The sequence below is a fragment of the Chamaea fasciata genome, unplaced genomic scaffold (assembly GCF_029207755.1).
Source record: "Chamaea fasciata isolate MVZ Bird 193981 ecotype frontalis unplaced genomic scaffold, bChaFas1.0.hap1 SCAF_22, whole genome shotgun sequence".
In the NCBI taxonomy this organism is placed as follows: domain Eukaryota; kingdom Metazoa; phylum Chordata; class Aves; order Passeriformes; family Sylviidae; genus Chamaea; species Chamaea fasciata.
In genome coordinates, this window is record NW_027094107.1 from 4,221,037 (window position 1) to 4,236,599 (window position 15,563).

At 45.0% G+C, this 15,563-nt stretch overlaps 1 protein-coding gene across 2 annotated transcripts in view; it reads right to left on the reverse strand.

The window, feature by feature from the left end:
* TAF1 (TATA-box binding protein associated factor 1) overlaps positions 1 to 15,548 on the reverse strand; it is a 28,859-nt gene extending 13,311 nt beyond the window's left edge. For both annotated transcript variants that reach the window (XM_066202703.1, XM_066202702.1), the window contains exons 1-23: positions 15,397 to 15,548; positions 14,554 to 14,671; positions 13,854 to 13,970; positions 12,923 to 13,042; positions 12,261 to 12,334; positions 10,090 to 10,308; positions 9,440 to 9,655; positions 9,059 to 9,260; positions 8,078 to 8,191; positions 7,603 to 7,770; positions 7,085 to 7,212; positions 6,869 to 6,976; positions 5,875 to 6,048; positions 5,609 to 5,782; positions 5,420 to 5,524; positions 4,903 to 5,103; positions 3,926 to 4,067; positions 3,405 to 3,535; positions 2,790 to 2,870; positions 2,235 to 2,384; positions 1,977 to 2,096; positions 1,632 to 1,807; positions 711 to 952 (exon numbers count right to left, since the gene is read on the reverse strand). In XM_066202703.1, coding sequence (XP_066058800.1) covers positions 711 to 952; positions 1,632 to 1,807; positions 1,977 to 2,096; positions 2,235 to 2,384; positions 2,790 to 2,870; positions 3,405 to 3,535; positions 3,926 to 4,067; positions 4,903 to 5,103; positions 5,420 to 5,524; positions 5,609 to 5,782; positions 5,875 to 6,048; positions 6,869 to 6,976; positions 7,085 to 7,212; positions 7,603 to 7,770; positions 8,078 to 8,191; positions 9,059 to 9,260; positions 9,440 to 9,655; positions 10,090 to 10,308; positions 12,261 to 12,334; positions 12,923 to 13,042; positions 13,854 to 13,970; positions 14,554 to 14,671; positions 15,397 to 15,522 — 3,406 coding nt within the window. In that variant the 5' untranslated portion in view covers positions 15,523 to 15,548. The remainder of the gene's footprint in view (positions 1 to 710; positions 953 to 1,631; positions 1,808 to 1,976; positions 2,097 to 2,234; positions 2,385 to 2,789; positions 2,871 to 3,404; positions 3,536 to 3,925; positions 4,068 to 4,902; positions 5,104 to 5,419; positions 5,525 to 5,608; positions 5,783 to 5,874; positions 6,049 to 6,868; positions 6,977 to 7,084; positions 7,213 to 7,602; positions 7,771 to 8,077; positions 8,192 to 9,058; positions 9,261 to 9,439; positions 9,656 to 10,089; positions 10,309 to 12,260; positions 12,335 to 12,922; positions 13,043 to 13,853; positions 13,971 to 14,553; positions 14,672 to 15,396) is intronic.
* Positions 15,549 to 15,563: the final 15 nt, after the last annotated feature.

Sequence of the window (15,563 nt, forward strand, 5' to 3'; positions counted from 1 at the left end):
TAGAGGGCAATAATAACATTGACTCAGATGCAGAGTTCAGCTTTGTTCACACACATTCAGGCAGTAACAGTGGTCATGGGCACCCTCATGAAGTTCATCCACAGGTCAAACATTTTACCAGCCAGTCAGGGACATGTCAAGTTCTCTGTTGGAATGCACTTAAAACAAGCACATCTTCAGGAGATCCAAACCCGGCAGCTGCCCAATTTACCTCCAAGTATGCTGCCACAGCACAGTGTAGCAGACACTGCTATCAGCCTGCAGACTGCCTGCTTCACACACAGAGCTATGTGTAAGCAGAAGATCCAACTACACAACCATAAGATGGTTGCATGAACTATGTGTGAAAACATATTGAGAAAAATACAGAAAAAACAGCTTCCTCTGACCCACCCTCACTCAAAATGAATAAAAAAGGAAACTTAAGCAGGAAGCAGCAGTGACTATCTAAAGAAATACCAGAGTAAGTTTATAGATCAAAATAAACAAAAGATAGGAGGCAAAGAATACACTTCACATGCACTTTCAGCCACTAAGTGCTCAAGAGAAGGAAGAACCCCCAGAGAGGGAAAAGCCCCAGATAAGCATGTTTATACATTCTCCCTCAGGAATCTACACTCTCTTGAGAGGCCAGACCAGCACACTTTGCAGACTGACATAAAGTCCTGCATCACTTCCCAGGCATAATTCTGGTGGTTGCAGTTACTTACACAGCCCCTTTTTGTCTCTCCTGTCCTTTTTGCCCCTGTCTTTGTCATTGCCACTGTCTTCTCCCAGGAGCATCCTTTGCAATTCCTTCCGTTCCTGCTCTTCTCTTTCCCGAGAGAGCTGAGAACTAGTTTTCTTGTTCTGTAACATATTCTCAATATTCTTTCCCATCTCTTCAAAGTCGCTGTCTTCAGCTGAACTGCTATCTGTGTCTGTTGACAGGATCTCAGTGGATTCCAGAACCCTAAAATAGGAAGCATCCTGAGAGTCAGTGAATGTTGCCCTCCCAAATTAAAAAAATCAGCCTGTTATCTTCCCAGAAATACAAAGGTAAAAATGATGCAAAGGTTTGAGAATTAATGATACAAATTGCTACTACAACAGGCATAATATATTCCCTTCTCAGCCTTCCTTTTAACCCTCATGCCTAAAAGATCAACCATTCCAAGACCATCTTCTCCAAAATGTTGAACTCTTCTTCATCAACAGTACTTTATACCCTCACCACTTTCTGGTCTCAGACCAGAACAAGGAATAATGCATGAATTCTTCTGGCAGTTCTGAAGAATAGGGCATGGAATCGGTACCTGCTACCAGAGAGATGGCAAACTGCTCATAACAATTAAAAAAAAAGGAAAGGAAATAAGGTTATGAACTACTGTGGAACTGCAGAACATCTCATGTTGTGACTCTACAACACTTTCTACCTTTCCAAAAGGTCTGTGACAGCGAAACACTAAACCTGAGGGTTTCTATTACCAGCCAAAGGCCTCTTTCTTAGTGTTCTATTCCATGGGCCCAATAAGTTGAATAAACATCTACACCACCACCACGTATCAGCAACCCCAGGCATGCACAGGGCTGGACTTTTGAGATGGGGACAGGGTGGGGTTCAAGGCTGTGAATATCAGATAAGAACATACTTATTTTGCAAGTCGAAGATGCGCTGACACTCTTCTTTGTATCTCTCCTGATGTTCTGCCACAGAGAAGCGAGAGCCACGGGCAAATTTGCTCATGGGCCCTTCCCCTGAGCGTGCCTGCTCTGTGGACATGGTACGGACCACATCAATCACCTCCCACCGGGACAGCTTCTTGATCTGGGAAGAGGAACACAAGGAGTGGTCTAGAGACACACGGCTGAGGTACCTGGCTGTGGGTCTCAATTCCTCTCCACACGTGATCAAAGTAGAAATTTATACATCCTTTCCACCATCAGCTGCTAAAGCCATTAGTGAAGTGTGCAGCCTCCTCTGGGCTCACACTCACCTCCTCCTCAGGCACTCCAAATTTCCGCAGGAGCTGTTTGGCATTTTTGAGGGAAAGTCGGCGCAGATCCGCGTCTGTGCCAGTCACTGTCTTCTTCACTGGTTGAGGCTCTTTATCGTCCTGTTCAGAGGAAGATTCAACCTATTACTGTCATAGAAGTCTTTCCTAGGCTCATCTGATACTTTCTCTTCCTTATGTCTCTTATTTAGTCCACCTCTCCCACATGACTTCCCAGCTATTGCTCCTTGGGAACTCTACCTTCTGCTGGGTTGGTTTGTTTGGGATCTTGACGTAAGAAAATCCTTCCCCACAACCAGTGGGATCTGCGACACCAGTCACTTCTAGGAGGCACTTGCCCTTCATAGCAGCAATGAAGGCTCGTGTGGTGTTCCAGGGAGCCGTGCGCACCTGCCAGCGAGAAAACAATCAATCATAACCCTGTTGCAGTCCAAGCTTTTATTTGGGAATTCTTCCAGTCATACTGAGAACTTTTCAACTGACACAATGAGGGTGAATTCATTACTCTTCTTGATCCTTCAGCTGCCCTGATAACACTTCAATGAATAACCAAAGTGCTAAGGAACAGACAAAAAGGCATTTAAGGTAAAAGAAGCCTAGTCCTGAAAGGACCTGCAAGAACAATCACCAAAGACAGGTATGAGCTGCCAGCAGAAGTTCCCAGGACAGTTGTGTGAACATCTGAACCACTGAATCCTACTTTAAATATGTCCTTTACATAAAAAGACCTCATTTTTCACCTGCCATTCAAATTTATATACTGGTGTACACACTCACGCATCACTCTGATGATACCTCATCATCAATCTTCATTTGGAAATCCTCTTCATTCTCCTCTTCTGGGGCAAAGAAGGATTTCTCCCCGTAACCTGCATCCTGCAGAGAAATATTAGGGAAAAAATGAGAAGCTGAAGTCTCAAAAAGGTTACTGGAGACAGGATTAGAAGTGTCTCTGTGGAAACTTGCCACGCTGAACAAGCAAACTTCCACAGACAGTTTTCTGCAAGATTCACAGTGACCAACAGTAGCTCAGATGTCAAACTGCTCAGTATTTTGACAAACTCCATAACTAAACAGTCCACTCAACTTCGAAAAAATAATCAGTGTCTCTTACAGCCACCTGCTGGTTACTTTTCTGCAGTAGAGCTCCAGGTAGAAACATAAGCCCTTTCTTGTACCTTCCCTTTGGTACTTTTGAGCATGGCTAATTCAATATTCAGACAATAGGTGGTAAGAATACAGTGTTTCTCCCATTAAAAATTAACTCCCTTTTACGCAGCAGCAAACTTAGCAAGTGACACAACAATTAGGGACCTAACTTGCCTCCTTTATAGCAGAATTAGCTTTAGGCAGAAGGTGTTACTCACCCCTCAGAGAGTGTCAGTAATCTGCCTTGGAGGCAGGATTTACCTTGAGCCGCTGCTCGGCTGCGATCATGCTGTAATAGGCACAGCACTGCTCTGGGGACACCATGGCTCTGATCTCCTCCTCTGTTGGCAACCTGAAATCCGGCTTTAACACCCACCAGTTTGAGTCCATCCCTGAAAAACGCACAGGTCAAACACTGAGTAGTTTCCCCAGATGCCATCACAGTCCCAGCTTTCGTTTGCATGCATTTGCTTGCAAGACACAGCACAGAGGGAAGGGAATGTGTTTGTGTTGGTGTCTTTAATGAGTAAATCACTGCCCAAATGGTTATTAAAATGTCTAAACTGTAGTCACTTCTCACCATCAAGCACACTTGTGCCAAAAGAAAGTGCACATTCTTAAAAACTGGAACAAAAAAACCCTCCCTGTCAGATTACATTGCAGTTCTACAAGTAGATATTTTCAAGAACGGTTTATCAGGAGGAGACATTCCCTCCTTCTGCTCTGTTTGGAGCACAGGAGCAGCACAGGATGGCTGACCAGCACACCAAACCCCCCAGTACCTGTGCGTTTGAAGTCGGCACAGAGCTTCAGCCGCTTGCGGATGCTGCTCTCGGAGTGGGAGGGAAAGGCCTTCTTGATGTCCTCCATGCGGATCCGCCGCGGACGGTCCCTGCTCTTCCAGAACAGCCGATAGATAAAAACCTACAAAACAAGACCCGTTTGTCCAAAGAAACCAGGAACAAACTTGCAAAGACAGCACAGACGATGTTTCTGGTGACTGCTTCAGACTTCCTACTTGAAAACCATTGCTTCTCATAAGTTTACTCAGCGAAGTTTTCCAAGCCACGTGTCTGCGTCGGGTTCAGCTGTTTTTGAGAATGAGGCATGGAAAAATTATTTGTCTTGAAAATTTGTGTTGTCACATTAGAAACATTCATGCTTTAGTACAGGAATTTTCCTGCTCTGCAGGTATCTTGAGTTATAATCTTGAATTTAATTAAATTACTAGAAATTTTCTCCAAAATCTGAACTGGGGGATAATTATTGAATGCTCATTGATAGTCCTAAAGCTCAACTACAAAACCTATGAAGCAACTCGAATTCTGTGCTGTTTGATAGCACAGTGAAAAGATTCCTTAACTATCTCTTAGTAAAACCCATCTAAGTATCATTTTACACAGCACAACCACTTCAAAACTCACTCTAACTTCTTCAGTTTCATACACTTATATATGATCTTGTAACCTTTTATTCTGGTAATAAAAAGCCTTTATGATTTACTTATCAGATAGGATGCCATTAAAACAGAAGAGACATTTTATAAGTCTTTGGTTAAATGAAAACCAAAATGGCCTGTCTGGTTAACATCCAACTCTTGCAGTGCTCTCACTTGATAAGAAAGCAAACAAATGAAGAAAGGAGTCAGAGCAGGACAGTGAGGTTCTCAAATCAAGACTATCCACCCGAGGCCCAAGCCTATGCCATGGGCTTGCTCCAAAGACCCCCCCAGATTCCCAAATAATCTCGTATCACATACCTGCAGGAAGTCTCTGATATGTGTGTTAGCTCGTTTAGAGTTGGGACCAGGTACTTCATAGAGTGGGCACTCCTGCCCAACTACAAAAATATCCACTAATTCTCGAATGTAGTAGCCTTGTCGTGTCCTGATGATCAGGAAATCTGTTTCAGGCATCTTATGTAAATAGATGGGGGCCCGGAAAAGATTGTTCTCAAATGCCTGTTAAGAGAAACAAATCAAAAGTTCGATAGTCAAGTTTTGATCAAATCTTCTGTGATGCAATCTACAAAAAATATCTTAAAAAAAACCCCCAACACCCCAAGGTTCTTTGCAATGGTACACCATCATTTATGTCACAGCATATGCAGATGTGTAGTAAGCAAAGAGGCTTAAATTGGAACTGAAAGGAAGCTGGTTTTTTCGTGGAAGCTGAGCATTATTTTTGATTGAATAAACAGGGCTTGAAAAAGGTACTCTGCCTATTACACCACATCCAACTTATCTGTCTTTTAAATGTAAAAACCTTGTTTCTCACCTGCAGTAACTGGCCTGGGTGCAGAGAACCCAGGAAGGGAGAAGTATGACAGTAAACAGTCTCTCCGTATTTGCAGTCTGGAGCTCCTGGATCTTTGCCAGGTTTCTGGAAGGTACAATGGAGGTGCTGTTAGCTCTCAGTGAGAGGCAGAGGGAAATCACTGTCCAACAGCAGAGTCTGCATACTCACCCTTTTGTAGTAATTTTTAATCTTTGTTGCCATGCCAACCTGCATCATCAGAGGGGCGTTCTCCTCACTGTACTCAGCCAGGATGAGATCTCCATCCTTGCCCGTGAGGTCCTGTGGCGTGCGCATGAAGAACATCTCCCCCCCGCCAGAGGCCTGGCGCTCCTGCTCCCTCATCTGCCCAGGGACAAGGGACAGCGTCAGGAGAGCAGCTCCTCCAACAGCCCAGGAGCCACGGCACACTCAGGGACAGACAGGAGTAACCATACCTTGGCTTTCTTCTTGATGTGCTTCAGCAGAGGCTGCACAGCATGGGGCCCGGGCTGGGACAAGGCACCGAAGGAATATTTCTTCAGGGGAGGCCGATGGAATTGTCGGAGCTTCATGGGACCCATGTGGGTGGGGAAGAAGGGCTGGCGGAGCTCCACTGCTGGGATAGAGTGCTGATACAGAACACAACCTGGGTTAAGAGGGACCATGCACTACCCCAAAAGTAAGACCATCCTCCTCTCCTGTTAAACCTTAAATAAGAGAGGCCAGGGATATTTTTAGGTCTCCTAGCGGTAAGACAAGTTCATTGAAATTCACTTGCCTTTTGACAGAAAAGTGCTTACTTCCATATAAAGATCTTTCCTTTGTATACAGAGATGATGTCAATTTTACTATTTCAAATGATTCCCAATGATGGGATCTTTTCACTAACTAGGAATTACATGTAAAGCCATTATCCTTATCAGTGCATGAGAAATTCATTTGGAACTACATACAGTTTACCCATTACAGAAGATGCTGGAGTCAGATGAGGTTTTAGAAGTCACTGAATTCCACAAATCAGAAAAAAACCATCACCTCCTCACCTCGGGCTAGTGAGCAGTAATTCAAATTCATCAGACTAAATTAATTTTACAATATTCAGACTAAGACACACAGTCAGTAGCAGCAGAAGTACAAACTGCATCTCTTTCTCCCCTCCCACTATTGGTTTACAAAGAATACTACATCATAAGACACCAAACAAAAGCATGGCAAGTAGGATACAGCAAGATCAAGCAACTAAACCTCAGTTTGATGGGGCAATCAATAAAAATTAGTTCAAACTCCTAACTTTAATTGATCATTAAAAATATCTCTCATGAACACTTAACTGACCTGCTGTAATATAAATTCTGGTTTTCTACAAATCCTAAGTGCTACTCTCAGCTACAAAACCTCCTACCAAGACACTCAAGCTCTCTCACTCACAGTGAAGATTATTGTGACTACCTGGATGATGTTGCCTCCAAAGGTTCCTCGAAGTCCCTGCTGTTTGGGGTAGTAAAACTCATCATTGGACAGGTTCCAGGGATCCTTCACCTCTGGCTGAGACATGTTCTAATCCAATTTTAAACATAGAGAGAGAGGTGTCAAAAAACCCCCAGAAACCCTCACTCCTTCCTCATCATTCCTAACCCTGAAGATGATGCTAAAGCTTATGCTGACCTGCTGTGGTTCTTCCTTGATGACACCTGTTTTTCCCAACAGGATCCTACTCTTCTTTAGAGAGGATTCTTTCTTGTTCTCCTTGGATGGAGAGTTCAAAGTCATCTCTTCCTTTTCATCAGGAATTTCTAAAAGCACAAGTTTACATCCCTACCTTCCCCTTTCAAACCAACATGCATGCAAGTAAATTAAGACTGTCACTCCTAAAACACATTGAGTCAGATTAATCATGTTAAATTTAACTTTCAAGGCATAAATTTTTGCTTTCCTGTCAGTGCATTTAACTTGGAAGGCGAATGTGTACACCACACCAATAAAGGTTATTAGCATTGGCACCTCTTGCTTAGGCCTCTGACTTGCAAATTAAGTTCAAAAGCCAGAACAAAGGAGGGCCACAAGTATTGCCTTGTTGCCTTGCCAGTTGATTTACTTCCATTACAGTGTGATTATAAACCCTTGCTTTCATTTCCCCCTGTCTTTTCCCACTCAAGTCAAATTTCTGGATATCATAAACATACCTAGAATTATGTTTTCATCGTTTGGATCAAGTGTTAAGACAGGGGGATCCAAGTAGGTTTCCATTGCCTGATCATCCCAGATGATATTGTCTTCCCAACGGCCATACACTAACTCTTCATTATCAATTGGGAAAATGGAGTACCAGGGCTTGTCTTCATCCAGGGAAACTGCAACAATCAAAGTACAACCCTTAAAAATTTTACACACAGCCTTTGCAGAAAACTATTTCAGATCTCACCCCCACAACTTACTCCCTTTACCTTCCCCATCTTTCAGGCTTCCTGAGGCAGGACCTCAAAAAGACAAAAGAAAACTGATCTTGAAAGCAACGAGGAAGTAGAGCCCCAAGTTTGTGCTTTACCAACGATCAGAGATTTTGCTCTATTGAAACACAGCCTCCAAAAAGTTTTAAAGCAAACAAGCAGCCCTTCTACGACAGAAATATGTCACATGCACCTATTCATGGGCCATTACCTTGCTGTTCAGGGGCCTTTTCCTTGCACTTTGCTATGCCCAGGACTCCTGCTACATTGGGTTTCTGTGCTAGAGGAATTGGTGAATTGAGCAAAGAGCCACTGCGGTTCAAACCTAGAGAAAAGGAAAACAAAAGCAAGGTCAGCTTGAGTAGGAGGGTCAGGGGGCACTGCAGTGCCTTAAACCAGGACTGGGGGGTTGCATGGAGAGTGAATTTTAGCCTGATGGACCCACTGCTCATATCCCAAAGAGTGACAGGTATCATTAGAACTGGGAAAGTTTAAAAAACCAGACTTCACACAGTGCTGGAGTCTGCAGCCCCTTCAAAGAATCTCCAATTCACCCACCCAACGCCACAGTGTCATGTACTCACAGCTGAATACTAAAGGATTGACACTGATACCAAATAAAGATCTGACATTCCTGTTAGTCTTTCCTTGTAGAAGCACGATAAGATATAACAAACAGAAGACAAACATTCATTCCATGTGAACAATTTCAATTTAAAATGCATCCATGTCTAAAAGAAGTCTGAGGCTTGTAGGAATTGTTACTTGTTACAGAATACCATTTTTAGTTGAGGAGAAACTTCTGAAGACTTGGACATAATTCTTCCAATTAAAACTAAAAGTAAACAAAATTCCACTAGCCTATAAGAAGAGGAAATTCTAAGGGTAGCTTTGCTTGATATTAATGTAGATGGGTCCAGCACCTGGTACTTCCCGTGGAAAGAAGAAAGATAGAGCTGAGATTGGGGGTTTTTTAACAGAAGTGACCTACTCTGTTTTTGGAAAGAAACCAAGTCTCAGAATTCTCAGTGGAGCTGTGATTTTTCCAAAAAGCATTCCCTGACAGAGGGAATTATGTTCTACATTTGAGACATGCAACTGTACATGCACAATTTTACTAAGTGCTGCAGTTGAGCATGTAAGGAGTCAGCTCAACTACAGCAAGTAAAGTTGGTGTCTGACCCCTGGTCACCTTGTTGGGCGTTGTACGCAGTGGCATTTCTGGTCATGCTGGATGGCAGCCAGCCCGCCAAGCTCGCACGCTGCGTCTTCGTCCCTTTGTGCTTGACATCCTCCCCATTCCAGATGACATCATCCTCCCACTGGAGCTGTGTCACCATGAGGAAGTGCTCATCAGCTAGCAGATCATCCTTCTCCTTCACCGACTCTGCATCCTGGAAGGGAGTAAAAACTGTTGGAAGATCTGACTTGAGAGACAGCCTTTCAAACTAACAGAAAAAAATTCTAAGTCTCATTTTGCACGGCGCACAACAATCCACCAGCCCACCACCAGACTGCTGTGCATCAATCCCCACATCCACCTCCACACTTTGCCCCACAGTTCCCCTCTCACCCCCTCATCTGTGTGTCCTTTATCCTCCTCATTCTTCTCCTTCAGCTTGAAGCCATAGTCGAAGCCGCTGCCGTCCTCGGGGATGCCCAGCATGTCGTACCAGAGCTGGGCGGGGCCGTAGCGCCACTCGGCCACCTTGGGCTTCGTGTCTGTCACCTTGTCGATGTCACCAGTGGACTGGGAAAACTTCGACTCCACGGGTGCCATCATGGTAATCTGAAGCACAGCAAAGGAGGGAATGGTTACACTGGTAGATTATCTAAGTGTCAGTAAGAGGTGTCTTCCTCCCAAGTTTCCCAGGTTATTCTCATAGAAGAAAAGCGTTTCTAAGAAGTTCTTTTCCATACTTACTAGCTGCCTCAAGAACGTTCTGCAATTAGACTTCCAAGAACACTGAGATTTCTTCTTGATACAAAGAGGGAAAGCTCTCCTATTGATTCTGTACCACGGATGCAGCCTTCTCAGTAAGAACCAATGACCTGAAGTCACTGACTAGTATTTGGAGAAGAGCTGCTGCCCAGCTGGAATACAGGCCAACTCTGTTCTCCACTTCTCTTTTGAGGGAAAAGCTCCTTCCTAAAAGTCACTGTCCAATCCACTACTACCCCCAGCACTAGCTGGTGAACCTCTCTAAGTCTCAGATATCCCACCTCATCATCTGAAAGGCACTGCTCAGGAGGGGGAGGAGCAGCAAACTCATACTCCCAAGGAGATTTGCCTTCCACTCCACTCTCAACCACAACTTCACCCTCCTGTATCTGCACTTCCTGAGCCAACTCCCGATGCTTCTTCTTGCGTTTCCTCCGGGCGCTTCGCCACACCGACGGAACGTTCTTCCCAGGGCCAAAGAGACGCAGGAAACGCAGCACCTGGAGCAGGAAAAAAACAGAGGATCAGATTAAAAAAGACACTGTGGAATGCCTGCCCTCACCTGAAGAACAGTAATGCAAGAGAGCACTCTGAAATTCAGAAGCTTGGCCTGTGGTACAATCCTATTTCCCAAAGCAATCAACAATCTCTTGGTTATACTTGAAAAACAAGTTTCGGATCCTTCTATTTGATGGATCCCTCCCTTTCAAAAGGATATATTCTTAATTTCAGACACAAAGAAAGAGGGAAGAAGGACTGCCTTTACTTATTGGACACGTGGTTAGAGACCACCTGGAAATAACTGTTTTTCATTCTGAACGATCCACAGTCTTCAGAAAAACAGATCGAGGTTGAAGATGAGTTGATAAAATTATCAGCAAAAGAGACAAGCTAAAAGAGAGTTATATAGAGATTTCTTAAGCAAACAGACAAATAATATGGTCCAGAAATAAAACCCTTATTTTTATTTCCATTATAATGCAGTTCCCCCTACACTGCATACCTCCAAAACCTGCACTAATGGGAATGATACATTTTCTCTCCCGTTCCTTCTATGGGTATGATTGCTGGTTTTTAAACGCTTAAATTTATTTTCTTCTAGTAACTCTTTTAAAGAGATAAAACATTATTTCTAAATTAACTGAAATATTTAAGAAACAGGAATTAGCACCAAAGATTTACACCCTATTAATGTCCCCTGTTAATCTGTTTCACTGATCCACAAAGGAAATGTTTATATGATCACTCTGTCCACCTCTGCCTACATCCATGTAAACCTTCTTCCCAAAACTACCACAGACTATTTTTGAAGCCTTTACCCAGTTTCAATGACCTGTCATGAAGAGCAAAGGTCTCAGACATAGTTAAGCTACTGCCTAAATAGACACAAAAGCCTGCTTCTCTACGTGCTATTTTAGGATGCTTCACCCAAAAATACAATGCTATATTAACATGCACACCAATCCATCCTCATAGCAAAATCTACAGGGCTTTAGGCTTTGCCAGCTCTATTACTCATGAATTAATCGTGGCAAGTGCTCAGCACTAATTGCTTGCACCGATTTCTGCACCCACTGGGCACAACCAACACGGAGCCAGTCTCTGACATTACGTGTTGAGCATCAGAGAAATGAACAGTTTGCAAAAGCCTAGAAAACATGGAGAAGGGAAACCTCTGTGCTACAGCCTCACATGGATTACCAATACACAGTGGTCAGCTAAATCATTAAAACATGACATTTAATAATGCAAATTATCCAGCTCCTTACACAAACTCTCTGAGGCACACATAAAACAAGTTATCCTTGTCCACAACTATCTGTTTGGCAACTATAAGCCCATCTTCACTGTCCTTCTCCTCCTACCTTTCCTCTCTTCTTGACAGCTTTAAAACTTCCAAAATAACTACTGAAATACATAAACTGCCTTTTCTATTTGGGAGCATTTAGGAAAGAATTGTAATGGATTTGCTTTGTGTAAAACCCAACCATCCTTTGAATCAACTTGCTTTGAGGTGATTTCTAATTTATGCTCAGAGCAGTTTCGAGAGAGAATTAAGTAAAGATACAGATCACAGATTGTTACAGGAAAAACACACCAAGTTCAGGACAGCATAAAAGGAGGAGCAAATATTTACCAGAAAAGCCAGAAAGCAGACAGATTAGCACTGGTTTTTAATCATCTGGCAAAAGTATCAAATCAACAGGCCTTTTCTATGGTCAGCAAAACATTCACATCCTGATTCATAGGACACTTTTTAAGAGATTCCTACAAATGGCAGGAAATTATTAGATAAAAAGCAATCTGGAAACAGCAGCACACAGAAACTAAAGAAAGTATTGAGTGAGCAAGGACATCTATGTGATTACAGAGTACATACCCTTAAACACTGTACAATGAGTATTTAGAGGCTTACATGACACACATCTCTTCCACGTGTCTCTTACAATACCTTGCCTGGTCGAAATTCTGGGAAGAGCTCTGTAACACTTGGCAACTGTTTGGTAGCATCTCGCTGCATGATTCCTGCAAGAGGAAGTGTGAGTTTGCCTTCCTTGGATTCTGCCTGCCTGGCTTCTTGAGGTCCCATCTCTGACTCAGAATCAGAGCTGCTGCTGAAATCCACCTTGTCGGAGGCAGCAGAGGAAGGAGCAATGATGGAGGGCAAAATGATACCGTCTCCATCTTCAGATACTACAATAGAACAAGCACCTCATAAACAAACAGGTCTCCTCCCTCTCCCCTAGCATCACCCCATAGTGCCACATTTATTGTTTATACCAAGTTATGCAAAAATTAAGCCTGTGCAGGCATTCTAACTACCATTCTGGTTTAACCTTTCATTTTATCCTAAGCGTTCCAGGTGAACTCCCCAGCCACAACTGAGAGGATGAGACAAAAAAGCAGTTTCATTGTCAATACAGGTATTTCAACAGTCACTGGGAATACAATACTTCACCCTGGATTTCAGGCAGTCCTGCAAACACTCACCCTTCAGACGCAGCCTGCAGACCGAGTTTTGGTGACGCGTGGTGCCGCAGAACTGCTACACAGCAGCCTCTGCTTCCTTCAGACATTCACACTGCCAGAGGGAAGAAGAAAGTCCTCACTCACCAGCGGCAGCTGCATCCTTTTCATCTTCTTTTTTTCCAGGGACTGGAGGTGGTGGTGGTGGCGGCATCAGTTTGGAATCAATGTCTTCACAGTCAGCATCGTAATCATCCTCATCTTCATCTAACCAGGCAGGAGACAAGACCACGTGTTAAAAATATAATAAAACAAAACCAGGCACCCTTTCCATTTATTCTGTCTCAAACCTGATGGCACAGACACCATTCTCATCTTGTAACTAGATGAAAACTCTTACCAGTTCAGCTTCCTGCACAAACACATTTGCAAGATGTAAATTTAAAAAATAGTGGGAAGGAAGGACAAAGGGAAACTGACAGAAAGATGACTGAAGGACTTAAAATGTGTGTGTGTGTGTGTTCTGCTGTGACCTCCTTTTATTCACAATTTGCCTATGTGTTTATATATTCTGTTATCACACTTTGTATGTATTTGTAAATCCTTTCATTCACACTTTGCAGAACAAATTAAGAAAATGTGGGTTAAAAGTCTAAATCACCTTTATATGTCACTAACCACAGAAAGTCACCAGAAAGGTTAAGTGTAAGACATCTTTAAAGAACATGCCAAGACATTGAATTTATACTAGTAGCTAGTGATACGGAAAAGCTGCTTATTTTGAAAGCATATTCTAGGCCAGACAGAGATACCTGGGACCAGCAAAAGAACCAAGGTACATTCTGCAGAAAGTCTTTTCCAAAAAAAAAATCCAGAGTAAAACAGGAGAGAGATGCTAAGATTGAAGTGACTCCAATGAGGAACTGATTCCTTAAAAGAGGAAGACAGCAAGCAGTGGCTTCACCCAGTGAAGACAGTTTCACAAAAGCTGCTACTGGGCTCTTAAAGCAAGGAGCGGAAAAGCACAATGGCCCAGAATAGCTCCTACAGGCAGAGCTGCAGTGCTGATCCCCTTTACCTGCCCTTCGAGCTGGCTGCAGGCTGCCCATCGCCTGCTTGTACCGACGGCTCTCATCTTCTGCCACTTCAGTGATGTCTGAGTAGTCAACAGCATCCTCCGTGCTCTTCACCCAGCCTAGGAAAAAAACAAAACTTTATCCTGATTTATATTAAGTTACATCAGACTTCACTAAGTACTAATGAATCCTTTGCTATGCTTCCTTTATTTAAAAGAACAAAATCATCTGATTAACATCTCCCACCAGAGTGTTTTTCCCCTTATTCTAATCAAAAGCTCTTATGGCTCTGAATTTCCTCTCAAAGATTGGTAAGCAACCAACTTTAGCACGAGGAACACCTATCACTTACTCACTGAAACTGTGGATGAGTTCAGAAAGAGATATTATAATACTGTGTGCTGAGTAGGCTTCTTTAATACAAACACAGACTAAACTTATTTATGAAGGAGGAGAGACAAGTAAAAGAAAAAATACTTATAAAATATTAAAGGGAACAAGTGCAAAATTGATCAGGAGCTACTGTGGGATTCTGTTTGGCAAAGTGGAGAAGGGAAGGCCTTGGACAGAGGGCCTCTGACCAGGGAACACCACGATATTCCCTGCAGACCCTGCTGACCCGGGTGCATTTTGTTCTCTCCGGCAAGAGCTGTGAGCCTGCAGCCCCTCCGCTCCCCACACACAGCCATCCCAGCGCCAAACCTTCCTCATCCAGGTGCGCTCCCTCGCTCTCGGCACTCTCCTCCTCGCTGGCCGTGATCTCGGTGATGAGGTTGCCCAGCCCCAGCACGCCCAGCCCGGCCAGGTGCTTCTTGGATTCCTGGGGAGACCAGAGCTGGGAGGCTCCGAGCGCCGGGCCCCGCCGAGCCCCTCGGGCACCTGCTGGGTCCTGCCCCAGAGCCCGCCCCGAGCATCCCCCGGGACACCCCGGGACGTCCTCGGACATCCTGGGACATGCCGGGACACCCAGGCTGACCACAGGACACCCCAGGACACCCTGGGACATCCCGGGACATCCAGGCCGACCACAGGACACCCCGGGACATCCCGGGACACCCAGGCTGACCACAGGACACCCTGGGACATCCTGGAGCACCCAGGCCGACCACAGGACACCCCGGGACATCCTGGACCAGCACCCAGGCCGACCACAGGACACCCCGGGACACCCTGGGACATCCCGGGACATCCAGGCTGACCACAGGACACCCCGGGACATCCCGGGACATCCAGGCTGACCACAGGACACCCCGGGACATCCTGGAGCACCCCGGGACACCCAGGCTGACCACAGGACACCCCAGGACATCCCGACTGACCACAGGACACCCTGGGACATCCTGGGACACCCCGATACAGCCAGGGACATCCCGAGCACCCCGACACATCCCGGTTCACCCCAGCAGAGCTCAGGATATCCCGGTACAACCCGGCACAACCCGGGTCACGGTGCCTTCATCCCGGCACAGCCCAGGTCGCCCCAAGCACTCCGCTTCACGCCCGCCCCTCAGCCCGCGGTGCCTTCCCGGAGCGACACGGCCCTACCTTGTCGAGGACGCTGTCCCCTTCCAGCTGCCCCGCCTCATTGATGTTGCCGAAGAGGAAGCCGGCCAGGGAGAAGGGCTCTGCGCGGCCGCCATCCGCCTCCTCGTCGCTGTCCGAGTCCGACATCGCCGCACCGCCACCGCCACCGAGAGCGAGGCGGAAACGGC